Here is a 27,045-nt window from a genome sequence, read left to right as displayed (position 1 = left end):
ACCTTTGATCAGTAAAAAAAAAAAATTTATTTTAAGGATTCAGTTCAAATACATGTGATCAAATCTCTTTGACCATAGAAAGATATACTTTAAGCCAAGTTTTAGTTAAATTTGAAACCCCTAAAAAACATTTTAAGTACTGACACCACTAACAACTGGTATGTACAGTGCCCCGAAGAGGATTAAGAGAAGAGCATAACGTTCCATAGAAATGGCACCCTTAACTTGTATGTTATGGAAAATTAAGTAATTTTAATGATGAAATAGTCAATCACAAGTTTAAGTATATTACACATTTACTTACTCTCCAAGCACTGCTAACAGTTTTGTTTATACCTCTGTGTTCCTCATGACTAGCCAAGATTTTTTATTTCTTGGGTAAAATGGCTTGAAGTGGTTCCCCGGTTGAGTTCCCTAAACACTTTCCATCCTCTTGGTTCCTGTCCCCAGGCTACTGAACAACACAGGGAACTCAGCAGATACCATCTACCATAACAGCTGCCAGTACAGCCAGGGACAGCACTAGTGTAACACCCGTCCTGGAAGTGGTACTCTATAACCCAGGTCACCGTAAGCACAGAGCATGTTCTGTAATGCTAACTCAAAGTTGAGCCTGTGTTTTAGTAGGTACAACACAGACATCTTAAAACAGGTCCGACTAAGGGTGTAGCAAGGCCACGCAATTACCTTGTTGAAACTGAAGCTCAGTAAATGACGTTTCCGGAAATGCTGACACCCTCGCCTCCAGTTCCAGCAGCCAGGACAGGACCTTTAGCCAAATGAACTGGCAAAACACTGATATCCTGCAGTCTAAGAGGGGAGGTACGGCAGAATTAGCAAGACAAATACCACCTCCTGGCTCATCCTCAGGTGAATTTAGGCAACCCTGAAGATGGTTAGTACAAATGCTAATGCTTAAAAAGGCAAAGTGTGTCACACTGGAATTCACAAATTACTTAAGATTCCTCTTGAGAACCACGTTAAGAATGCACCCAATGACAGTTACTGCATTTTTCTCTTTGGCTTTCAAACCTACATCTAGTTTATCCTCAGCAGACAGCTTCAGCAACGGACATGCTCTCTTGGGGAAGAGATTCCTTTCCAGCAGGTAAGATCTAGGTCTGGGTTTCTAAACCTGCAACTCAACTAGTAACTTTTGACCTTGAGGGTACTATGGTTCTGACTGCATCCCTGTTGACATGAAAGCCATCCGCTGTATCCTGCACAAAACGTCTCCTCATAAATGGTGGAGTTGTGCATGGATATTAAACCAAGCGTCCATGCTCAATATGGCTGAAATTCAGTTTGTGTTTAAAATTAATTCAAAGTTGCATACTCAGGCCAGCCAAGACACTAATGAGTCAGTTGACAAAGCTTTTCATGCGGTCTTTTTACTGAGCTGAAGCCAGAAGTGTGAGGGAAGCTAACCTATAGCAGTAGTGGCAGTCTCTCCTCGTTCCTGGGTGAGGGTACTCTTCGCTAAAAGCATGCATACTGACAACGCTATTAGGGAAGTACTTGTCAACGTACAGGCTTCAGCTTTTATCCTTTACTACATACTCAGCAAAGAAGGCAGCATTAGACACACGCACGGTGTGTTACATCCATTCCATCCACAGCACGCGCACACACACACAGCCTTAAAAAAGTGTCTGTGATAAGGAACATACTATAAAGGTTGTGATCTTTATCTCTAAGCCCCTGAGCTTTTTCTTACAGTTCGGTGAAAAGGCAATGAACAAGTCTTTCCTTGCTCTGTAAGTGCTTTGTGCAACAATGTCCATAGAGGTCATAAGCAAGTATTTTGGGGAGGACCAACACGAGTGTCTTACTCCCATATTCCCAGTCTCTTCTCGCTGGTTTTGCACCAAGGAGTTTCCAGTTACATGTAGTTGTCATATTCGGCAAATACAGCTCTTGCTCCTGTGATTAAGTTAGGATCCGTTCTGCAGATCACAGATGAAAAGCTATGTCCTCTTTCTGTCAAGAGATGTCATCTCGGTGATACTGTAGGACTAGCGAAGCTGCCAGAATTTCGTGGGGACTGAAGAGGCACGGAGGGAGAACTGGGAGACAGTTTTCTTGGGCTGCATAGGTCACCGTTGTGCAACTTCCACAGGAGTTCTTCATTTTCCATTGAGAGGCGTTTGTTTACTTTGGACTCTTTCTCCAGCGACTCCTGTAAAACTGCTTGCTCCGTAGAAAGTTGCCTGCAAACACAAGATTTACATCAGAACCCATAACCCAAGTTGGAGGCTACAGGATTGAACTTCGTCGTTAAAGAAGGGTTTGAAACTGCATAAACCCCTGCTTGGCTTACAACTAAGTTACATCCTTAAAAGAAGGATGTAGCATGTTTTCGTCTTTGCTGCATTTGAACTGGTAGCTTGCAGAAAGCAGGAGAAAGTCCTAGTAAGAAACATCCCTAAAGGCCAGAAAAAGCATCTGAAAAGTGAGACTTGTCCTACTTACAGTGATAGATGCTTTTAAATGGCCACACTGGAGCCTTTGGGTCTTGTTGCAGGCTCAGCTCTACAAAACAGCTGCATTTCTGTAGTTTCCTTCAAACTGGATGAGTTTTCCCATTCATTTAAGCAATAGTTTAGTCAGAAGAACCTCAGACCCATTCTACTCACATTAATATTGCTATATTACTAAATAAAACACATTGGTCTTTTCATAGATCTAAACTGGGGACAAATCACTCAGCTGAAGTGGTTAGAAGTAAAACCTGGTTTAGCTCTCAAGCCAGTAATACTTAAAGAGCTGATCTATCGTAAGGTGGTATTTTTGAGTTGATTTTTCTAGCCAGAAATACTGTTTTGGAGTGCTGAAAAACATACTGGGCCTCTACCCCCTTACCCTTACAATCTGTTTGTGCTTATTCTTCTACATAGGAATGAACGTTTGTAGAGAGGGAAATGGCGAAGAAAGGGGCATGTTATTTTATAGAGTATGACAAAATCCAAGTCACTCATATTTACACAGGATTTTCTGTCTTGTCACAAACACCACCCCCCCGGTTCGTAAGAACATCTAAAAGTTCACAGATTATTTTTCACCTTGAAAGCTCCATGTGTTTGTCCATCCGAGCTTTTAATTCTTCATTTTCTTGCTGAACCTTCTTTAATTTATCCATTAAGATTGTGTTGTTCTCCAGCTTAGAAGAAAGGTCACAGTTTAAAATAAAACCCATACATGATCTCATCAAGATACTGACTGAGCTATCTAGAGTTTGCAGACCTTGTTACGGGGTAAGTGCAAAAACCCAGAGTTAACGCAAGGCTGACCCCCTATCACGGCTTAGTATTCTGTAGCAGTCCAAGAGATCCTACTTACCTTGTCCTGGTGTTACATGGCATTTTGCCACTTGTGCTGACAAAATAGGACTGAGGAAGGGATCTACCAGTTAACCAGCACGTTCTAGTAGCTTTGCCAGTGACGGGCAGCAGTTTTAGAAGCTGCTGCAGACAGAAGACTGTCTAGAAATAACATGCTAATGTGACCAAGTCAAGGGCTCCCCTAGGTAAACAGCTCTCCCTGTTGCTCTCCTGATTCCACTTCATTGCTGCAGGATGTTGTAAGTTAAGGAAAAACAGTGATTAAATGGTTGGACAGCCCAAGGGCTTCTATACCATGGCCAACAGCTGTCAGAAAAGCTGAAGGTTTACTAGTAATTTACTAGTAATTGTAGACCAGGACAACATACGATGCTGTACAATACTGAACAACAGACATGAATGCATTGCTTTGTATCCAAAATTCTTTCTGTAATTCCTCATTAAAATCTTAAGCATTTATTACAACAGCATTCAAAGCCACCACCCAGAATAAGGACCCTCCCTGTCCTGCCCCAAAGATGATCACGCTACGTAATTCCAAGTTTTGCCCCTTTTTTTTCCCCTTTTCACGTGGAATTACGCACAGATCAGGAGCCAACCCACACAGCTAAACAAGTCACTTAAAGATAATAGCTGAAACGATTGACCTCAGCTAATCAGCTCTAGATGGAAACATTTATTCTATTTCATATTTGGTCCCTTCTGGTTTAATCAGGGTCATTTCCATGTTAATGTTTTCCTGCCAGTGCAATCAATCTTGCATAACACTCAAGGAATGTAGCAGGTAAGGATTTTTTTTGTGGGGGATGGGAAGGGGAAAGGAAATGTGGAGGATGCTCCCAGATAACCCTGTACTAACTTGGCAGTAGTTTATGCAAACAAGTAGTGGTCTTAAGAGGTTAAAAGGTCATTTACAGCATCTCGCGATTCCTTCCCCCTCTTCACATTAGAGCCCAATGCAGATAGAACTGTTCCTGCTGTAAGCATGTTTCATCCCCACCTCATGTTTCCTTTTAAACAAAACCAAATTAATCCTCGCGTGCAAGTCTGACCAGCCAGAGTTCACTAACAGAACGTCACTCAGACACTGAAGCCTGCCAGACCCCAAGGAGAACTCACCAGTTTTTCCATCTTCATTAGTTTTATATCCTGCTGATGGAGTTTCTCATTCTTGATCTCCAGGACCGCTTTCAAACTTTCCAGCTCCTGTTCCAGATACATGATCTGCGGGTTTTTCTGAAAGATTTCCACAGAGTTTGCTTAGTACCCTGAATTTCAGGAACAATACAAGTGTTTCTCTGCTATTTAGAAACAGCAAGAAAATAAATATGGTAACAACCGTTACTTGTTCTAAGTGAAATCAAGTCAAACAGTTTAGAATGAAAAAGATCTGCTACCACTGTGGTCTCTGATTTTGTTTGTCTTCCGGTATAGGTGGACAGTTGAAGTTTTCCTTAGAAGCTGCTCGCTGCTCACGAAACTCCTTACACACAACCGTGAAAACCCCTTGTGAGTCACAGGCACTAAAGCTGTCACAGCAAAACTTGTTTTGCAGGAGTGCCCAAAGGCTCCCTTTAAGGCTAGGAGTTCCAAAATTTATTTCGTATTACTCATAACCCATCCCAAGAGCTAATTAGAGTAAACACTGGAAGAGTTTTCAGATGCTGGAATAGTTCAAAAAGCACCAGAAGCTTAAAGCTATGAACTTGACTGTGGCTCATTCTCCCTGTTTTGAATCTGGAGGTAACTGGTTCATAAACCGAAATTGAACATCTTTGGGTTTATGTTCTTCTGAAAGCCCAGCCACACAATGCACGTAACAATCTTGCATTGCTCTACATTCATGACTTATAGAGCATACTGCAAGTTAGGACTTTTTTGTTGTTGTTATTGTTGTTTTCTGGGAGGTAGAGGGGAGAGAGCAGGAAGGGGACAGGGCTGGGTCCTTAAGGACCTCTTTTCTAGAGTAAGGAACCATTCACACACTGCACAGTAAAACATATTCTCTACATTTCTAGGCAAAAATGAGGACAAATAAAGCAAGGCTCAGACCATTTCTGGGTAGCCTGAGCGGAACAGAAACAACCAATGTGTTCAAGTGTGTTCTGTAACTAACTTTAGAAACAAACCAACCTTGTTTTAGCATATTTGGGTAGAAATACTGGTGTACCAGGAACAGCTTCACTGCCGCATCAGAAACCTAAGACTTGGAGGGCAATGCCTGCAGTTTTGTGGAGCACAGTCCCACAAGGACAGAAACAGTACATTGCACAGGGAACAAGGGCCTCATCACCCATACATTTCATTTGCCTGCCTGTTTTAAAGACTGTGGCATTAGCGATTCCTGGGGAATTCCTTCTTCTGAACAGAAGTCCATGTGAGGGTGCGGTGTGATGTGCTGCCTCAGAGGAGGCAGCAGACAATTTGAATCTTGTTCCTCTCTTTTGTGGCTTTACATGGAATCTAGGAGCTAGTGGGAACGGAGATCCTGAAAAGTTTAAATGCAGCTTGCAGTATGTTCAAAACGTAATTTTTTTCCTTTCCCTCCTCTGCCCCAATGGTCTTAACATGTCTTTTTGAAGTTAAATCTGAGCCACCACAATAGCTACTCATAGATACTTACTTATAGAACCAGATAAAAATACTTGAAAGCTCTACACACTATTTTAGCAAAAAAGCTGGGAGTGTCAAGTGGCGCTATCTGAAAAATACTGGAGAGCTGGAAATACACCTCTGTCTTCAGAAGGCTACTGGGAATTCTGACAGTGCAGAATTTGTATTCAGTTCAGAGGAATATACTGAGTCAAATCAGTATTTTTCCACGAAGAAGCCTCAGGCTTATTGTATGTGTTACGCTGTCAGGATGCAAAGTGTATTCGCAGCTACATACAGGCACTTGGCTATTGCTCCTTTAAATTAACAACATCTGAGCACACCAGTGGCATACGGTTCAAACTCCCAAGTACAGTCTACAGTGTTCTCTATTTGTTATCACCTATCCCAACTGCAGCAACACATTCTGGCTGCAGATTCTTCTGGCGGAAGCTCTGCCCTGCCACTAGAAAAAGCAGTAAGAGACAGAAAGAGTAAATTAAGGTCCAGTGAAAACTAGGGCAACTTCTATTAGAAGCATCCCAAGTGAGTTTTTAAGCGTGGAATTTCTTGGTGGGATAAGCAATGCTACTGGTATTTCAGTTACTTCCAGGTAACCACAAAGATAAGCATGTCTGCGTTAAACCTTCCCAGTGCATGAGAAACCTCTCTCAGAGCACAGTTCTGACCTAGAAGCATCACAGATAACATCAGCCATGGGAGGAAAGGCAGGACAAAATAAAAGTTTATCTGAAGGATAAATCGGCAACAAGTATGAGTCAATGTTTGAATAAATGCATTAAAGACTCAAGTACCGAAGGGAGTTTTGTAGTAGAGGTGTAAGCCCACACAGATCACAGCGCTGTTAGAGCATTTACCGACTGTCCAGAAGAAAGCTACGATACAACTTCTGTGTACGCACAGCTCTTCAATTTAACTTACACCACTGACTTGGATACTCAATAACTTTATAGACTTATAAGGGTAAGGTTAATACACAACACTGTAGGCCTTCAGAAAAACTGCTGGCAGGTGACCCATTTACATAAAACATTAGTAAGTAAGGGAACCCTATCAGGCTCGATTGCAAACCTTTACGTTATGCAGTAAAATAACCCAGGCTTACAAGACCTGCTCATCTGCATTACTTTTGAAGATCAAGACTTACAAGATGGGCTTTTTCTTTGGCTATTTGTTTTTGCTCTTCTAACTTCAACTTCTCACTCAGAGAGTCATTTTCACCTTTTAATTCATCAATTTTTTTCTGAAATGAAAAGATATTGCACAGTTAGGCCAAGAATTCAGCACACATCTCCAAACTGTTACAATGACCCCAACCCTTAACAAACCTCTAGCAGTTCCTGCTTCTCTTTAAAGGAATCTTCAAGGGATTTCCTTTCAGATTCATGGGCATTCTTGAGCTCTGCAATAAATTATTTTTGCAGATTTTTAATACTGCTTAAGACATGAAAATTCATGGAACAAGACAGGAAAAGCAACACAAAAAGCCAGTTAATACACATATGCACAGCTGCAGAGGCAATGACAACACAGAACATTTATCATCAGCTGATCCAAAGCACGTACAAAGTATCAGATTTACTGCTGCTTCAGATCTGTTGGTTGCCCCTTGCATATCTATTCCATTAGTTGACAGTGTGGTCAATTTTGAAAGCATTCGTCTACATGCAACAAATGGATGAATTGAGCACGAAAGCAACAGGTGACAAAAGCAGAGTTTCTGATGGGAAACATGGTAAAAGCTGAAAACGTTGTCTTCCAACAACTTCTAGAAAAATTTTTCCTTTCTTACTTTGGAGATACCCCACAGAGGAGTTTGCTCTTTGACTGCAGTGGAAGCATCACCAGGTTTAATGACATAGAAGTATCACTGGCAATTAGGTTTTCGAGGAGAGTTGGAGGAAATAGTCGACACTTAAATCCATTAGATGCAACAGCATTTCAAACTGAGTGCACTCACCATCCCCTCCCTGAAAAACCGCCTTCGCCCCAGTATACTATAAACAGCGTATAATATTTCTCAGCATTCCCATGTCGTTCTGGAAAGCACACAACCCTGCTTATCCGCAGTTTCAATTTTGAGGCACTCCTTAGAGAACTGGGGGGGTGGGAGCAATTATGCATTAACTTGAGATTTTGAGGGCAGACTGCAATTGAGATATCTTTTACTGAAAGAAAAAGTCATCTCCACTCTTAAACTGTTCTGAAAGTTTAATTAACTACAATGGGATCATGTTAATTTCTGTAAAGTGAGACTTGTTCAGTCCCAAAAGATGGAATTCGGCTAATATTTTTAAAGATAGCTGACCACCAAGAACAATGAAGTGGACATACTGATGAAAAAGCTTCAGTGTTTGTTTTGTGACTAGCAATACTACAGCCTATGCACTTGAATACAAAATACTTGCCTGAAAAAGAGGATTCATACTCCTTTTTCAGCTCCTCTACTTTTTCTGAGTGGCTGTTTTCAAGTTCCAGCTTAAAGTTTTCATGTGTGATATTTAGGTTGTCCACCTGCAATATGACAACATAATTTTTCCCCCCCTTACATCTGTCCACCCTTGTTTAAATATCGTTCCAATGGCTTTACGCAGTGCACGGAGCACATTTTAAATGGTCTAGGTAGCACTTAACAGATGCTCACAGGAGAAGCTAAGCCACATACAACACTTAGTAGATGAGAACGATGCCTTACAGTTTACCACTGCAAACACGATGATATATGCGTCTGTCGCACATATGGGAGTTGTTGCAAAGCAATGTCACAGGCCAGGTATGTTTCTATAAATCTTAGAACTCAACCTGCCTCAAATATCCAGCAGAGCTGTAGAAGTCATTGAAGTTTGAACACAAGAAATCTCTACCACATTTAAACACGAGCTTAAGATCTGTACGCCTTTGTGTAGTATTACCTCTATAGTTTCACATTATATAACTATACATAACTATATGACTTCACTATAGTGGAGTTTCATGTTAGATAAAAACTCCATTATTAGCAAAACCCAGGATTCTCTCTCCGAAGGCTCACTGGTAGCAGAAATCGATTGTTAGAGAACATCTCTAACCCAAACGTTACACACCTGCTCCTGGAGTTGCGCTTTGTACTTTTCAGCTTCTTCAATGCAGATACTTTGGAGTTTCTCACATTCTGCAGTGTAAAACTGTTTAAGCCTCTCCTCCAGCTCAGCTAAATCATTGTGATGTTGCTGGTTTAACTTCTGCAGAAAACCTTCATAAGCAACTTGCAGTTCATTCCTGTCTCTCTCCAATTTCTCACAAGCTGCAGAAGTGGTTACTGAAGATGTCAAAAGAAAAAAAGAAAAAAGTAATTGGATCAAGCTCAACGCTAATTTCACGAGCTTCATTACAAGTATTAAAGATAGCGAACATTCTGCACGGCAATACGGTTATACAAATGTAATTTATCCTTGAAATGAGCACCAACTCCAAGGAAAAATGAAAAGATTCTTTCAAAAACATTGAATTCAGTGTTTCTTGTGCTGAGAATTAATTGAATCTAGTTAAGCCAGGAACCCATATAGAAAGCACAACTGTGACAGTATCATGACGTAGAAGAATGAATGTCTCATGGGAGACCCTGGAGTGCTCCAGGTCAAACGCAGTAAAAACATTAATTGCATTTGCTACTACACCTAATTTGATCCCATTTCAGTAAGCATATTTCTCAGAGTACTTAACTTTTTGATATATAAACCATTTAGCTAAATTTGAACATCTTAACATGCTGAAGACCATCCTTGCGACACGTTACTCACTCAGATGTGCAACAGAAGCAATGCTAGCCTGACATGGACAGGCTGATACAGAGCAATACAGAACTGCCACTGAAATGTACCACTACTATGCATATGCCCAAGATGTTTAAATATGCAAGATACAGAACAGTTTCAGGTAGAAAGAGCAGAGTATTAAGAGAACAGAAACTTTGTGCAATTCTCTTTGCATTTATATTAACACAGGTCAGCTAGGAGGACTGCCTAAGTTTGTCTCCCCGTATTTACAGCTGATTAAAAGGCAAACCAGAAGTTACTAACTTGCACTTTTGAGTTGGAAATTTGTCATTCCCAACTCCAGCCAGAGAGGCCTGAATAGGAGGAGACATTTTCCTACTATTACTATGACTAGAGCAAGTGCCTTGTGCAGCTGTACCTGAAGCCTGGAAGCAGGGTTAAATAGGACCTAACTCAGGTGTCTGGTCACTGACCTCAAGCAGAACTGCTTCTATACAGACTCTAGTGTTTTGGTTTAAGTCAGTCAGTCAGATGAGCGTCCACTTCAGAGGAAAATCAACTAAAACATTAACTTCATCTCCAGTCAAACACAGCAGAAGACATGCATACGTACACTTTACAGCAGCCTGGTGCACCGCCCAAACAGTATGAAGATACACCTGATGTAAAAGCTTGGGAAGATTTAGCAGTTTTTGTACAGGCAGTACAGAAAACTCATCACAGCTGTGTTTGAGCCTGAAGATATAAAATTACAGCACCTTCAAGGACCAATTACCAAAGTAGTACTGGGCTCGGCTCTGGGGAAAGCAGCCTGACCCAGCGCAGTGCCTCAAGTCAACATGTTGGTTTCTCTCTTTGTTGCTATGGCTCATCAAGGGCAAGTAACTCAATGGATGGTGCCTGCACTCACCGCTACGGAAACAGTAAACAAGTCATGGCCTTGCTGCCATCACCTGGAACCTGCCGTTGAAGTAGGAAGTGTAAGAGTGAGCCGTACTGCACAGAAATCAGTCTGCACATGTGTCTCCCTAAATTAAGCTTAGCTCTGGCTAGGCCTTTGTGAAAAATCTGCAGATCAGGACAGATTTCAGTCAAGCTGTTCATCCCATGACTGGCAACGATGCAACTAAAGGCTCAGCTGAAATGTACCAAAACATTTTCTGCAACCCAAGCAGATTTCACAGTTTTCTATACTTTCCATATCACTTCTAAGAAAAGTTTTTATTTCCTTGTCTTTATTCCTTCCATAAAATTCTATTATAACTGTTCCCTTTGGAAAATAATGAAAAAATTAGCATTCACACTTCTATTGCTATTGCTTTGGCATGAAGTTATTGAATATATATGTTCTGCATTATCATGTTTTGGAAGACAAGGAAACATCACAGGTAGGGGACCTATAGGCACAGAAGCAGGCAGCAAGCCAGACAGAGACATTCCACAGCCAACCACCTGCGAATGGACCTGACAGTCTATGGCAGAGTAAGCGTGGCACAGCTGAGAGGCAGGCAACTCACAGGCCTCATTTCCGGCAACTGTACCAAAACGCTTCACATGATCCGCTTCCTTTGAAACTAACAGAGGAAAAAGCAAGCATCCAATTCCTTAGTTTTAAGGGCAGCGCCATTGTTTGCCTCCATTTAGCTAAAGATTAGACAATGACAGGCAGCATATTCTTTAAAGTGTCAACGGCAGAACTTCAGCTGAGGCAGAACACTTCAGAAAAAAGCAAAGAGCAAACCACACCCTTGTCAAAGAAAACAGACAGTTTTCAGTTCTTGTTCAGCCAGTTTGCAATTCAGATTTATAAGAAGACTAACACTGCAAAGACAAACAAAGACTTAAAACCTGCATCGCAGTTGAATGTTGTGTTGCTCTGAAGATAATGTCTGGCCTCCACAAAGCTGGGGGCTGCAATACTTCCTTGAAGATCGCCGGACGTGAATCCTGGCCATCCAAACCAGGAACTGAACCACCACACCATCACTGATCTCCCAGCACCACAGTGGTGCAAGACACTGCACGTGCGAAATTTCAGCAAAAGGAATGACTGAAGAATTGTCATTTTTAAATTATGAGAAGTCCTGTAAAAGCTCGTCCCTATTCAAGATTCAAGTGTCTGCACTAAGTATTTCACACAGCCCCATCCATCTCCAGACTGAGTCATGTATTTTGACTGTACACTGCCTTTTTTTAGGGAAAAGGAGAAGCCATGAAAAAGGCAATTAATTCCTTAGTTTGACCACTCACCCACTGCACGGGGATGCTGCAAATCTCCTGACTAACCAAACTTGACGGCTACTCAATTTAAGAGTTCTCATGTAAATGGGGCTTAATTTTAAAGAAAAAATTCTAGCTGGAACATGTGCCTTTCCAGTAGCACACAGAGAAATCTCTATTTCAAATTCTCACCAACAGAGACACTCGAAGGGCATCCTTCAGAGCTTTTGTACACAACTACTGGGCTTCCTCTCCCTCCTTAAAGTGCTTCCTTCCACAATTCCACACCTTCATTATGCTGTGCATTAGGAGACCACAGACCTTGAGCAAAAAACCAACAGCAGACAAATTGTTCAACAGTATTAGAGAGAAAAGTCAAGCCAGACACAGAATCACAGAATGTTTTGGGTCGACAGGGACCTTCAACGGTCATCTCGTCCAGCCCCGCCCCTGCAGTGAGCAGGGACATCTTCCACTAGATCAGGTTGCTCAAAGCCCCTTCCAGCCTGATCTGGAATGTTTCCAGCGATGGGGCATCTACCACCTCTCTCAGCAAATTGTTCCACTGTTTCACTACCCTCATTGCAAAGAATTTCTTCCTTACATCTAGCCTAAATCTCCCCTTGTTCTGTCACAACAGGCCTTGCTAAAAACACTGTCCCCGTCCTTCCTGTAAACCTTTAAGTACTGGAAAGCCACAGTAAGGTCTCCCTGGTGCCTTCTCTTCTCCAGGCTGAACAACCCCAACTCTCTCTCATAGCAGAGGTACTCCATCCCTCTGATCATTTTTCTGGCCCTCCTCTGGACCAGCTCCAACAAGTCCATGTCTTTCTTGCGCTGAGGACTCCAGAGCTGGATGCAGTGCTCCAGGTGAAGTCTCACCAGAGTGGTATAGAGCAGCAGAATCACCTCCCTCGACCTGCTGGCCACACTTCTTTTGATGCAGCCCAGAATAAGGTTGGTTTTCTGGGCTGCCAGCACACATTGCCAACTCACGCCCATGTTCTTACCCTTCAGTACCCCCAAGTCCTTCTTCCACAGAGTTGATGAAGAGATGCACTATCCATTTGTCCATTAAGTTTGTTAATCTCATCTGTAACACTACACAGTTTTAAGCTTTAAGGACAGAGCATATGGAAAGGTGTACTTGACAGCCAGAAGCAAGATTTATGTCTTTATTCGAATAGCAAACCCATTATTATTTTTTCCCCCACCTTCGTTGTCCCAGCCTCTCCTCCCACTCATACAACACTGTCTCTCCCTGTTCTATTAAAACAGGGAGCAAGATTAATCTATATTTTTATGCTTAACACCTGTTTATTGTAAACAAAGAGTCCAGTTCTTCTGAGCAGAGCCACGACCTCCAGCAATCATGGAAAGCTTCTGAGATTTGGTAACAGTCTATCTTCAGATCAGAAATACTGATTTTTGATACGCAAAATGAACATTCATCTGTGGTAGTTAATAACAGCCACTTATATCTTTGGTATTTCATTGCAAAGCTTTCTGCGTGCCAGACTTATAGAACAGATGCCTGTAAAACAGAGAACCAGACACATGGCAACTCCCTGCAACTGTGCTAATGGCAGTGGATCCAAACAACATGAACTGTAGCACCAGCCAAAGGAGAGGACTACAAAATCACCTTATTTTGTAGTATCCCCCAGAAATCTATTTCATATTTTCCATAAATTGCCAAGGGAAACGACCTTAAATTATGCAATTACTTACAAATATTTTTTCTATTCTAATTATAAAACAATTTATCATTCAATTCAGTCCTTAGGACTAAAGCACTTATATAAAAACATTTTTCAACTTGCATTCCCCTGGAAGTCAACATAACCATAGCTCTAACAAGATAAAACATAATGGACTTTTTTCATCCTAAATGAAACCGTTTTGAAACAAAAGTTATCTTCATATAATTGTCTAAGTCACTCACTGGTCTAGTTATGATTTATGAAAAGCCATTAGACTGTCTGACAATTTGAAACAGAGGCCACTAGAACAGTAAACTAGCAGCATTTTAATAGATGTGGGGGATGTGAAAAGAGGATAATTACCAGAACATATCAAGTATTTAGCATGGTGTTATGTCATAATGCGTAACACTTTATTGTTCTAACTTTGTATTTCACATTGCAAGATCTATTGTATATTGATCAGTAAGTCTACTATAGACACAAAGGCTCATTTCCTTCTCCATATAATATTTTTTTAATTGTTCTCTAATAATGAATTAATTTTCATTATTGGAAATGTTTCTACCCAAACATGCTTTCAAAGCTTATGACCAGGTTTCTCTTGGTGTTACTTCTATAATGAGACTAACAGCACAGGACATTAAGACACATTTCCTATTTTTGATCTTGGGCAAGTTGAAATGAGGCAGGAAAACCAAAGCAGCATGCTTTAAGCTCCATTTATGTGTGTATGGTTGAATACGTCTGTGAAGCATTCAGGTATCTGCCAGGAAGGAAGTTCCCATCCTCTAATGCTGCACACACTACAGTGCCAGCAGGCAGGCAAGTGTGCAAATCACGGCAAGTTAGCCCTGCCCCAACTGATTGATAGAAATGTCTACCTACTATCAAGTATTTTCAAGGATCACCAAAACCTGGCAATGAAATCATATTCACTCCATCCGTCTGTACAACACAACAGTATTTTTAATCCCAACTTCCAAAACATTTTAAAGGTCATTTATTAATAAAAAATAGCATAAGGGTATTTTGAAGAAAATAGTGTTTATCAGTTGCAATGCAGCGAATGGAGTGGAGAGAAAGGGCTAAGGCATTTGGCTGTGCAGGATACGTGCAAGGCTCTCCAGCCCACTGAAAAAGACTCAGGAATGTCAGTTTTCAAAGGGCCAAAGCGGTTGCGGGCTGAGTCAGCTTTGCACCTGCTGTTTTGCAGCAGGACTGAGCTGGCCCATGTCCATCATGGCTGCAAAGAGGCTACAAAACAAATTGGAGCACAATTCATTTAGAGCAGTAGTTTTGTATCTCTGGAGAAATATGCAGCTCTTACCTATTTGATTATGTAAGTAGAAATTGCAACTAGAAACAATTGACACACTCGCTAGCATCTTAAGAAGGGAAACAGGTGTCCAACGGTGCATCTCCAGGCTCCCAGAACTAAGACATTTACATTCAAACTATGAAGTTTAGATTTTGTGGCTGGAGATTTTAAGGAACCCTAAGTTCAGCACCCAACTGTTGATGAATTTGAACTCCTCTGGAAAAGCACATCCTCAAACTCACTGTCATGGCCCATCCTCTCACATGCTTCCAGCTACTAAGATCAGAAAGCAGTGTCTGGTAACCATCCACACCATGCTCTGTGCAGCCACGCGGTTGCTGCTGAAGGCAGGTTCTGGGATCATAATGCAGATTTAAATCATTAAACAAAAAGTTATTTTGGTAGAAAGGATCACACAGAATAACCCAGCAAAATGGACAATTTGACAGCAAGCCAGTTTGGTTTTGCAATGGAAGTCGAGGAGCTTGGGAGCATGCACAGCTAAAGTTCAAAGTAAGAAACTGAGGAGTCCAAACTGCGCAGGGTGCAAGTACAGGAGGCTGCACGTTCCTCTCAAACTCGGCAACATACAGGGCACAGACTACACTGAGCTGGGCACACCCAGTTCCTCCTCCTAGACTGCCTGCTCCCAAACTGCAAACCAACAGACATTAAAAGCACTGCAGCTGGGACTCCATGAAATGTGTATGCGTGTCCAAAAGAAGATTCAAACTGTACTTAATTTCGAGCTAACCTGTGCCTAGCTCATGCTGTGAATCAAAATCCTCAGTGCTGATGTCAAAACAGCCTGTGCAAACCCTTAAGTTCAGATACAGTAGAAAGCTGATTAGCAGGTGTGTATTTAAATAGATCATTTTCAGCTTCAGCTGCTGTTACAAGAATGCTTTTCTTACACCTTGTCAACAAGTGAGGTCTGGCTGGCTTACTTATTTTTCTTAATCTTTATTTTTGAAACAAATAATTTTAAACCCAGATGCAACTGAAGACCTGTGTAGTTTTTGATTCCAGTGACACAATCCACTCCCTTTATGTGCTGTGGAAAGAAGTACAGACAGGCTAAACGCGTGACGTGCTTAAGACAAAGGAGCTGCATGAAGATAAATGCTTCACTCAAACCGCTGTCTGGAAATCTTACAAAGGGAAGTGAGCCCCAGGCTGCCACTGGCACGCTCCTGCAGAGCTGACCCCGTGAGATCAGCTCCATAGGGGAACCACGGATGCCCTCGTCCAGCAGCGTGCCAGTCCTGGCTGACAGCTCTGTGCACTTGGGCATCACAGATCCATCAAACTCGGTTACATTTGAAGGTTTTTTTCTAGTCAACACACTGAATGGCATATTGTTGCAACAGAAGTCCCACATAAGAGCTTAGCAGGCTGTTAATCAAAGCAGGAAGGTAATAAATTTATGGGAAGCTCATTACGAGTGAGACACCCTTAGAAAGAACTAAGCTTAAAAAACCAAACACAAGAACCCCAGAAGTGGTAATTGGCAAAAGTGCTGTCTAGCTTTTGGTCTACCCATCTAAGCTGAATTTTCCCTTTCCTTGTAAGTGTCAAACATAGTACCTAGGTTGATAAAGGAAAAAAAATACTGAAGATGCAGGCACAGGGAAGAATGGAGACTTTCTTGCTCTGACGGCAATCCTTCTGATGTCATTTTCGTAAGGTAAACAATCAGGTTTCCCCAGAAAGTCACATATAGTACACAAAAAAATAAACAAACTAGTTCATAATGTTTATAAACACAGCTTTGTGGGAATGCAAGAAGCCCATTTCCACAGAAAGACTCTAGTTTTGTTGTTGTCAGTTTAGGGTGACAGAAGTGGCAGCTACAGCTGATGGGGGACACAACCCTCCTACTGCTTCTTCCCCTTTCTCTGCTTGGACACCAGTGCTCCTTCAGCCACGCGCTGAGCCAGGTCAGGCAGCTTTGGCAAAATGGCACTTCAAGCCACTAATTTTCAGCTGGCTTAGGTCCCCAGCTCACCACAAGCTCAGCACATGGCTGCCTGGGCAGCAGTGCTGGCACATGGCAGGACAGAAGGAAGCAAAAGGCAGAGGAAGGCTAGGCTCTTCCAAAGCCAGCCCCTAGCAAGACCTGCCTGCAACAAGTGCCAAACTGTAAACCAGGTGCTTCATCAGTAGGTAGGTGAAAAGATGCAGCTTGACAGATGCCAGACTGCACCAAGCTCTAGAAAAGCCTCAGCTTTTTAGTACTAAGCTTCCAAGAAAGAAAATGCTACACATTTTTGCAGTGTCTTTGGTGATCTTGACTATCTATTTAGGCTGCAAGGCTTTCTCTGCTTGTGATACTCCCCACTCACACATTTGCAATTTTACGCAGCATCAAATAAAGCTCTCAGCTGCATTTTAACAAAACCCTCTAAAGTGGACAATGGTCCACTTTGGTAGTAGTGCTACCAACAGTAGTAGTGCTAAGTGGAGTAGCTGTGCTCTGTTGCTTCAGCTGTGGGGTCGGGGAAGCTCCGCCCTCCCCACCACACTTCCAGCTCTCAGTAGCTTGCCAGGGAATGCCCATCTTATTAATCAGCAAGAAAAAATAAATCTGAACATTAAATGCACTACCCACAGGTAACAAGACCTACACTCACACTCAAGTTTGACTGAGACAATACTCAACTTCCAAAGCATGTGAAAATGAACATTTCCAACTTTTCAATAAGTGATGTATCTGAAACTGCTCCACATTCATTACTTCTGCTTTCAAAGCCTGTTTTCTTTTTAAAAGCGGTTTTGTTGTAACAGAAGCGCGCTTCTAGAAAACGCTAGCTTCACCTTCAAGTACTATAATTTTCAAGCCAATGGCTTTTTGCACTCCACGAGATGATTCTGCTTTGAGTTCATGTAAGTTATATGAAGTTACCATTAAATGCAGTTAAATCAAGCTTTTAAGTTCGCAAAACCAGTCCCTGCACATTACAGCTTACTTCATATTATAGCTGTCCACCAGGATGAGTTCAAAGATCTAATTTCAATAGCCTGACAGCACTTCCTTCTGTTAATTTTACATTAACCTAAAAGCCACTTAGCAAAATGCAGATTTTGCACAGCGTGTTTTACAGGTCTACAGATTTTTGCTAGCAAATATCTAGAAGACAATATCTAAGTAAGACAGGGATCAAACAGAAGTATATATCCTGTCAGCCAACCTCCCATTTTTAAGACAGCAAGTGCTTTGCTCATCAGACACATGTTTTGCAAGGAGGCCCCGCTAGGCTCAGTCAGATCAGTGCCAGGAATTCAGTGAACCTGGGGTCACGCTGTCAAGGCTCCAGAGAAATGCAGTGACTAAAGCATTTGAGCAGAATTCAGTCAGGGAATTAAATGACAACCATTACAACAGCAGGGCATCTGTCTTTCTGCAGATGTGTTTTGCTGTATTTCTGTTTTCAAGATGAATACAAAAATAAATTCTTACCTAGTTCTCCTCGAAGGTTAGCTAGTTCTTGCGATAACTCTTTACGCTGTTTCAGTGCTTCCTCCCTCTGCAGAGAAAAAAAAAAACCCAAACAACAAATATTTGATTACTAGTGATCTGAGCGGGGCATCTTCCAATAATTAATGTGCGTGTGTTCTGTAGGAAACGAGAGGCGGGAGGAAGAAGCCAAGATATGAATCATTTAGGATAACAGTTCTGCTGTTACAAAATACACAGATGTTCTTCTGTTGTTAAGGAAGTTATACTTTAAAACAAAGAATAGTTTTTTTCCAGGATAACACTGCAATCAAAAATCTACTTTGCAGCAATTAATTATATATTTTATGGTGGGTGTAGCAACATAACCCTCCAGAACAAATAAACTGTTAGCTGTCAAGGACACAAAAGTACAGTGAATAGGTGAAAGAGGCATGCATTAAATATTTATCTTAACCTTACTCAAACACAAAACAAAAAAAACTTTGCTAAGTGCTCCGTCTCCCACAAAGGAGAGGCACAGCCCTGTTCCAAGTTGCATATAACCCACTCCACTGCTTGCAGTCCTTAGTTTTAAGATAGATGATGTTTCTTATACCGAGACAATCATAACAAATGATTTCAAAATAAGCAGAAGCACACATCTCCCTGCTTTACCTAGGAGCTGCGTCTCAGACAGGGGAAGGTGACCAGCCAGGAACTCTGCCCCCAGACCCGCACCCTGGGGAGAAGCGCAGGCATGGCTACAGTAGAACTGCTCCACAGCTCTGAGACCGGCACCTCACACCCACACCCACGGCACAGAGGTGACAAGGTCCAGGCTTCCCATTGCCAGGGCACTTTCACCTTGCTCATGGCTAGGCTCCCATCCAGCTCCCTGCTGTCAGAAAAGCACTGTGAAACAAATATTAATTACCCTTGCTGCAGCACACTGAGAATAGAGGCACAGTTTGCTGCTAGAGCAGCCCATCTTCCAGCTCCAGCAGCCCCTCGCTCAGCCCCCCGGCACTCACAGGCGACATGCAGGTGGTGGCACCACCAGCCAGGCTGGTCTGGCCATGGCCAAGCGGCAATGGTGAATGCTGGACCTTGCCTCTGCAGGTTATCCTACTTCCGTGACGATCGCTCCCAACAGCAGCAGATACTGCAGCTTCTGCAATTGGCACAAGCAGCCAGCGATTACTTAAAGCCACAGCCCTTCTTTTATGAAAGGCGAGCCCCAGACATTAGATGGATCGATCTCTCCTTGCTCAAACAGCAGCCGGGATCACAAAGGGAATGCTGCCCTTCCCTACGGATAACGGAGCTTATTTTAAGCCATTTTGAACTTGCTATATGCTGCTTTCACACTTGATTTATTCATGCAAAAAGAAGTCACAGGAGGCCTGAGCTGAATGGAAGAACCACAGAAGCAGCAGCTTTGCTGCTGTCAGTGCCCAGATTTCTGTTCATAGCATCCGCACATGCGAAGAGCTTGAAACTCACTTTGCATGTTTTTCCTTCCCACAATTAGAAATAGTGCCCTGGTCCAAAAATCACTTAAGACGTTTTCATTAGCTACCCCACACAGCTAACCATGGTAGATGAGTTTAAAAGATGGCAGGTTTGCACACTACACCTGCTTTTCCTTAGAGAAAACCTCACCTCGACAGCAGGTTCCCCATTTTCCCCTGGGTTACTCACTGCAGCCTGACCCCAGGCTAACATCAGCACTCACTCACCAGGTTGCCTGGCTAAAAGCAGCCTGTCCCGGAGGAGGGGATACCCACTCCATGCCCGCAGAACAAACAAAGCAGTAAAGTACACCATTCCTAAGAAAAAAATAGAGGGAATGAGCACCCAGAAACCAGCCACATATTAAGGTCTGACCCAAGACTAATGAAAAAGAGTGATTATTATACTATGCACTCATCTGCTGCAAGTTACAGGAAATAATTCTGTAGCTGAGAAGGCTAGTTAGGAGAAAGAGGAGCCCTTTAGAAATATTTGTATTTTTGACTCTTGTACAGGAAAGATGTCCTTTTAATCACTACAATTTAAGCAGTCTTAACACTGGTAGGGATACTAAGTGGCTGTGCTGTAGTTTCACATTAAACACTTAACAGCTTTGTACAGTGACTGTGGACTAAGACTGAAAACCACGCCTCACCCGCCGAGGTAAAGTCTCTGGAGAGCAGACAGCTCAGTTATTGAAAGGACTCGCCCTGCTCTTCCCCATTTCTCTGCTCAGGAAGGAGAGATGAGTCATCTTGCTCCTGTTCAACAACCCGTTCCCTCTACAGACACAGCACCCAATGACGAAAACGTGAATGCTGCAGTGAGGTTTTTGAGCTGCACTGTGGCACACTGGGACACAACCACATAGTTAGTGGATTTGCAAAAAAGATAACCACCAAAGCACTTTTACTTTCATGCTGTGGACTCCTGAAGGGATTTTCCAAAGCACTTACAGTAACCTTGTCTGTTATTAAATTGGTGTACAAACACATTCAAGAGATTTATTTGGGTTTTAGTGTCCCTCCCTTCTTGGTCTGCTATTCATTCTTTATTCTAATTCTCAAAAAAATCATCCTCGAACCCGATTTCTTCCAGCCCACTGTGTCAGTAAAACATTTCAACTTCTCCCCCTCAGCCTAGTGGCTGGACCACACAGCAGACCCTCTGGAAACACTAACATTTTTGCTGAGTGTTTCCAAAAGGCCTGCTTCATGGTTTCTAGTTAAAAGCAATTTGATGAGAAAAGGACATATGAAATGAGAACATACTAAGGACTGACATAGGCCGAGACTAAAAACACGAAATAAAATAGAAAAACACTGCCTTAGAATTTTTTTAAAAATGTGTCTTACTTCTTGCTGCTCTTAAGCTATCTTGCTTTTTACTGGCACTGTTTAACCTTGCGCCGCAACCTCCAGCTTGTCCATTCACAGTTTTGCAAATCATGAAATCCAGACATACAGACTTGTATCATCACTGCATGATAAAGAATATATTCAGAAAAAACTAGACATAGAGGCTGCCAGCCTAAGATAACAAGAATAAGTTGGCCACATGGTTAAGCGGACCGATGAATTAGTCAAACTGAGTAGCAGCTAACTTAGCACACTTTTATCTGAGAGAACTGAGGCTCCAGGTACAAGAGTCTCCCCAAGAAAACATGAAAGTTTCCAAGATCTGATATCTAAGTGCAGTGAAATACCAAAGACCACTTGAATAATCCAGTAAGGGGCATCTTCGGCATTTAATTTTAAGGCAGGTATGCAGATACTTTGGATGGAAATATTGAGTATCTTCTAGTTTATGCTTTCTAAGATTCTAGTTGAAAATCAACACCAGAAATCAAAAAGAGCAGAACCAAGTGGGAGCACACAGGATCAAACACATTTGGCATTGTTCATTTATGCAGATAAATCTAGCAGCAAGGATCATCTTTGCTTAGTTGTCAGAGACTCAAGGAGGGTCTTCATAGCAACTTCAAGCTGCTTTTGGCACAATACGTGAGTGTATGCCAAGATCACGTAGGACAACTGGGCATCTATTCTTCTTATTTGAAAAGAATCTACTGTAGGTGCACAAGAAACCCAGTAGAGCTACAGCCAAAACAGTCCTCCTATGATAAACATGGAAGCTGGAGGAAGGAACAAGAACAGAGTTTGGGGATAAAAGCTTTGCCACAGGCAGTATCAGCGCAGTGCACCTCTGCTACTGGATGCTACAAAAAAATTCTCAGCATAAAGAAAGAGGTTTGGACGTTTCTTGTTCTGCGAAAGATTAGGCAGTTAAAAATCCTGACATTTTGAAAATTCGACAAGTGAGTTCAAGGGGATGTGCATCCCATAGCAAAGATGCTTGAGAAAGCGATGTATACTGTACTAGAACCGGGTGGAAACAGAAAAGGTCCAAGGCAGGAGTTTGGAGAACATGGCAGATTCAAACTGACAAAAATGACCAAGTCAGGAATGGAATAAATCACAAGATTTGTCATTCATGTCTGTGTCACTGGCAGTGACACAGCCCAGCTGAAGTGTATTTTTCCTCGCAACCAGCTACTTTTGCTACAGCTTGAGATTCAGACAGACCAGCCTAGGGTCATGTTAGATACAAACGAGGGTGAAAATGCATTAAAGTCTAAACAGTTTTGTAGAGCTTCCTGATTTTAAAGTAGAGCGATGAAAAGTCCACATCCCAAAATGAACAAAAAAGGTATTTATACCAAGCACACAAGCAAACAACCTTCCTGGCTATGTACCTATATCAAATCTTCACGTGAGAAAGATGGAAGATACCTTCAAGAGCTCAGGTTATGAGCAGTTCTCAAGCTAGAATGCATTGGTATGCTTCAAGCTTCCCACTGCTCCCTTGCAGACTCCAAATATGGGAACATGCAGTTTTATGGCAAAGTGGCAACTCTGTATTTTCTTAAGAAGATGCGAAACTACCACTTCAGGTTTCCCAGCACGGTCCTGCTGCTGGCCAGGTGAGGGGGCCCTGGTGTGGAAGCCCCATGCTCTGCCTACAATTCAAGGCTTCAACAGCCACAGGTAGGCTGTGTCCGGCCAAAAAGCCCTATTCACCTTTTGCAAATTTTCCACTCACGCTAAGAGCTGCAAGTCCTTCAACAGCTACTCAGTGTAAAAGAGCAAACCACGGCAGAAATCCGTTTTCGAGTATGCATGTCCAAATAAGCTAATACTACCCATCTGGTAGTAATTATCCACACCTCACAGTCCACATTTTAAACAACCACTCTCCTTCTGGAAACAAAACATGTACTCTTGGAGCTGTATTAAAGAAATAAGAATTTGTAAGAATCGATACTGAAAAGCTTGCACTTACATACCACAATATGTCGGGTTTGTTCTTTTAATTTCAAGCAGCTATGACTCACTAATACCTGTGGGATAAGCCACCTGTCACAGTTGCCTAGTCTGTATCACCTTTTCCAGAAGCTTTGTGGCACTTCAAACTTCTTAGCAAGCTGCTGTCATTTAACATAACCCTCTCAACATAATTTTTCATCCTCAGATTAATGTTCCCAGATCTTGCTTCAAAACTGGACTGCTGCAAAGCCTTTTATCTTCTAGCCATATTAAAAGGTTCAGAAGCAGCATTATGCATTGCCCAAACTGAAAACTGTGAAACACTAGTCCACTGCAAAGGAACAGGCACAACCCACTTTGTGGGACTTTTCCCATGACACAAACATATTGTGCCCATACTGGAAACTTTCCCCCCTTAAGGCTGGGATGTGTCATGGTCCCTGCCCAGAGAAGATGGAGAAGCAGCCAGAAGATGCTGGTACCCAGCACTGCATGGCACACAAGCAGGCAGCTCTGAGTCACATGCAAAGGACAGCAACTGTACCTGTCGCAGGCAGAACCAGCAGGTGGAAATGGCTCTGAACTGGAAGATTGTAGATCAGCCTTCTACTTTTATCAGCAATACACAATGTAAATAAGTAATTTCAGGAGTCAAGGCTTGTGGAAGAAGCACATTAAGTGTGAAGTACAAAAACATTACGATGCTTTTTAAAAAAGCATTTTATTAGACCAGACTAAATACAATTTGCTCAGATTGCATAAAACAGAAAGGCAGCACTTATATGTGTTTTACACACAGGGTCAGATTAATTATATTCTGGGAAAGGAAAGCCTGATTTTTTTTAATGCTATTTGCTCAAACCACAAGCATTACTCTTAAAAACACCCCCAAACAACAGACACAAATACCGGACATCTTAAATAATAATAATAAATTATTGCTATTTGCAAGCAGTTCTATAATATTAGTGCTTAGACCTTACACAAGAGATAGACTTGGTTTGTATGGAAGACCAGATTATATTCAATACTTGTGCAGTCTCAGTTGCTAACAGTTCTTGACAGAGGATGGGTCTTTCTCATCTCAGCAGATATTGCTCTTACAGACAAGGCATTAGAAATTGGAGTCTACTCCATCCTTGTGCCACACCAGTCATGAAAGAAGCGGAGCATCATCACTGGCCATACTCTAGCAACTGAGTCACATCTCTGCATGAACTCCAGTCACATAGCCTGGAGGTAATTATGAAGGGGTAATAAAAGAGCTATTCATATCCGCTTTCCAGTGTGACATTTGCTTTGATTATTTGGGTCCCTATACTAGTTTTTCTTCCAGTTCATTATTTTGGTCCTTACACTAGAGCATTCTACAAGGTCCTGTTCCTTCTTTGCTGGCAAAGTCCAGCCCTTTAAATAAAACTTTCTAATTAGAAGTCGACAATTTTAAAAGGCTGGGTGTTTTTTCGTTAAACCTTAAAAAAACCCCCACAACCCTTAAAATGTCATTTCTTTCACATCACTCAGAGATAAAAGCTAAAGAAATGAGCCAAGGAAGTGGCACAACAAATAGAACTTTATTGCCCCTGCTCCATGCACATTTTTGAATAGAGGAGCAGGCGATAAAGCAGTGAAGTAAAAATGCCATTAACCAACTCAAATAACAGTAATTTAAAAATAATCTGTATTTCCAAGTTACCATTAGCATTTATTAATGTATGTGTTGCCTTCTCACTAAATGAAACAACCAATCCATTTTTGCCTTATTAATTCAAATGGAATTTGATCAAACCTCAGACTACCGCACCTAGGAGATTAGCTGATAAAGATTCACTGTAATTTCTAATATTCTACTTCTCATTTTCTAGGTACATTCATGGAGAGTCAGATGCTTATTCCCTGATGTTTAGTGTGGAACACTGGAGCACAGAACCAGCCAAACAGGATTCCAATGAATCACTTAATATTTAACAGGGATCTTACAGTTGCGGGCTCTTTGTGCCTTTACAAGCTTTACATGGGATGTTAGACTCAGACACGATCTTTGTTTTCCCATTTTGAAGAAGTGATATCCTTTTTCATGCAATAGCTTTACAAAGTTCGGTCCAGGTGTAGTAATTTAATTTTACTTTTCTATTACAATCTGTTTCCTACTTCACAGGGTACCTCAACTCTTTATATTAGTTTTCGGTTGCCACAGAGAATGACTTCCTTTTTTCCCCCCGTAAAAACTTTGGTCTTATTACAAAAATAACTTGACTTGATTTACTTAATTGAGCAATTACTTATTTCTCAGTATTTGAAATTTTTTGTCTCTGTTAGTCTCATCTGAGTATGAGACAAATTCTCTCAGATACCATGCAGCTGCAACAAGTTATACTTTCACAATTTAAGTTTTCACATCTATAAAATTATAATTATCTTTATAAAGTTCTTTGAAATGTTAGGATATGAGATCCTATGCTTGAGCACCATATTACAGTATTTGGTTTACATCATTCTGTTGTTAAGGCTGTTTAGATTCTCATCTGAAAAGGCAGTACAAAACAAAAGACGGAAACAAGAAACAAAAGATGTTATCTTCTTCCTTCCACTAACCCCTCCCTATCTATGTATCTATGTAATAGATTCATCTAGCTTGCTACTGTCATTGCATCTTCTTGAAAACAGTGTATTAGGAGAAATAACAAGCTGTAGGACAGGAGTCCCAATTGTCTCCAGCTGTAACCTAGTCCGAATACCTAGATATACCCAATAAATTGCTTAACTGAGGTGTCTTCTAAAAAGCTATTTCCACCACAGCCTAGTTTCACAGTAATTAATGGATTAAAATATTTTTCTGGATGTTAGAGCTCACAAACTTTCAACCTGTTGCCATGAAATATTCTTGTCCATCAGCAGCCATGCGTTACAGGAACCTTGAGAATAATTTGAAACTTCCTTGCTTTCCAACAGCTACCTGTCAGATGCAGGCTGCCAGAGCCTCGGTTTGCCTTACAAGAGAAAACTCCTGCGTTATTTCTAAAAACTCTCCTTTACTGAAGAGAAAATATTTGAATTCCTCAAATTCAAGATACTATCTTCTGAACTCCTAAGTGACTGGGTTTTTTTTTATTTGATGAAACACAAAAATTATTAAATATACTTATTCTTTCTTGCAAAAAGTTATGTCCACGCTTTTGGAAGCATGATTTAAATAGCAGAAGTACAATTTGATGAAAATCTTCATGAGAACCAGTCAAGTTTGATGTTAGCTTCTAGAAAATCAAAACTATAAATTTAAATCAAAGACAGTGATGCAATATGCAGTTCTGCTCCTGAAAGCTGAATATGCATTTCTTACTTGATAAATATTTACATTTTCTGCTGAACTTCCACAAAGGCCAGGACAAATTTTTCTGATGCACATGTCTGTGTATTCCAAGATGGAAAAACACTCTTTAAAGTGCTAAAAAATTCCCACCCACCCACCCCCAAATAGTATCCCGACTCTTACAGTCATCCACATTGTCAGGAAATGCCGGTTATAGTAGCTCATATACTAATGGTTAATTCCTATTTCAACCTAGAAATACTGAAGCCTGTTTCAGCCATGCAATTTCTAGGATATTACCTATGTGGCTTCCTGTGTCACACCCACCATTAGTGGTACTCATGTATTACTGTCAAGTCTCTATAGCCTCCCAAGTGGCATTTCCCTCTGTGAAGGGAACTTCTTGCAGATGTCACCACAGTCATTCCCAAGTAAAGTCTTGTCTGTAAACACCAGTCTTCCTGTAGCCATATCAAGAGAAGCACAACAGCGAAATTTAGTTTCT

General features: G+C 41.5%; 1 protein-coding gene across 4 annotated transcripts in view; it reads right to left on the bottom strand.

Annotated features, from left to right (window-relative positions):
• Window positions 1–1,530: 1,530 nt before the first annotated feature.
• The window catches only part of MTUS1 (microtubule associated tumor suppressor 1), a 90,859-nt gene continuing 65,344 nt past the window's right edge, over window positions 1,531–27,045 (bottom strand). For all 4 annotated transcript variants that reach the window (XM_010145413.1, XM_010145415.1, XM_010145416.1 and 1 more), the window contains 8 exons: window positions 18,414–18,480; window positions 9,038–9,252; window positions 8,363–8,468; window positions 7,283–7,356; window positions 7,102–7,197; window positions 4,461–4,577; window positions 3,063–3,160; window positions 1,531–2,210 (listed from right to left, as the gene is read on the bottom strand). In XM_010145413.1, the coding sequence (XP_010143715.1) occupies window positions 1,994–2,210; window positions 3,063–3,160; window positions 4,461–4,577; window positions 7,102–7,197; window positions 7,283–7,356; window positions 8,363–8,468; window positions 9,038–9,252; window positions 18,414–18,480 (990 nt within the window). In that variant the 3' untranslated portion in view covers window positions 1,531–1,993. The remainder of the gene's footprint in view (window positions 2,211–3,062; window positions 3,161–4,460; window positions 4,578–7,101; window positions 7,198–7,282; window positions 7,357–8,362; window positions 8,469–9,037; window positions 9,253–18,413; window positions 18,481–27,045) is intronic.

Source organism: Buceros rhinoceros, unplaced genomic scaffold (genome assembly GCF_000710305.1).
Source record: "Buceros rhinoceros silvestris isolate BGI_N320 unplaced genomic scaffold, ASM71030v1 scaffold16751, whole genome shotgun sequence".
NCBI classification, from domain to species: Eukaryota; Metazoa; Chordata; class Aves; order Bucerotiformes; family Bucerotidae; genus Buceros; species Buceros rhinoceros.
The sequence above is the reverse complement of the archived record's forward strand: the minus strand, read 5'-3'. Positions and strand labels throughout refer to the sequence as shown.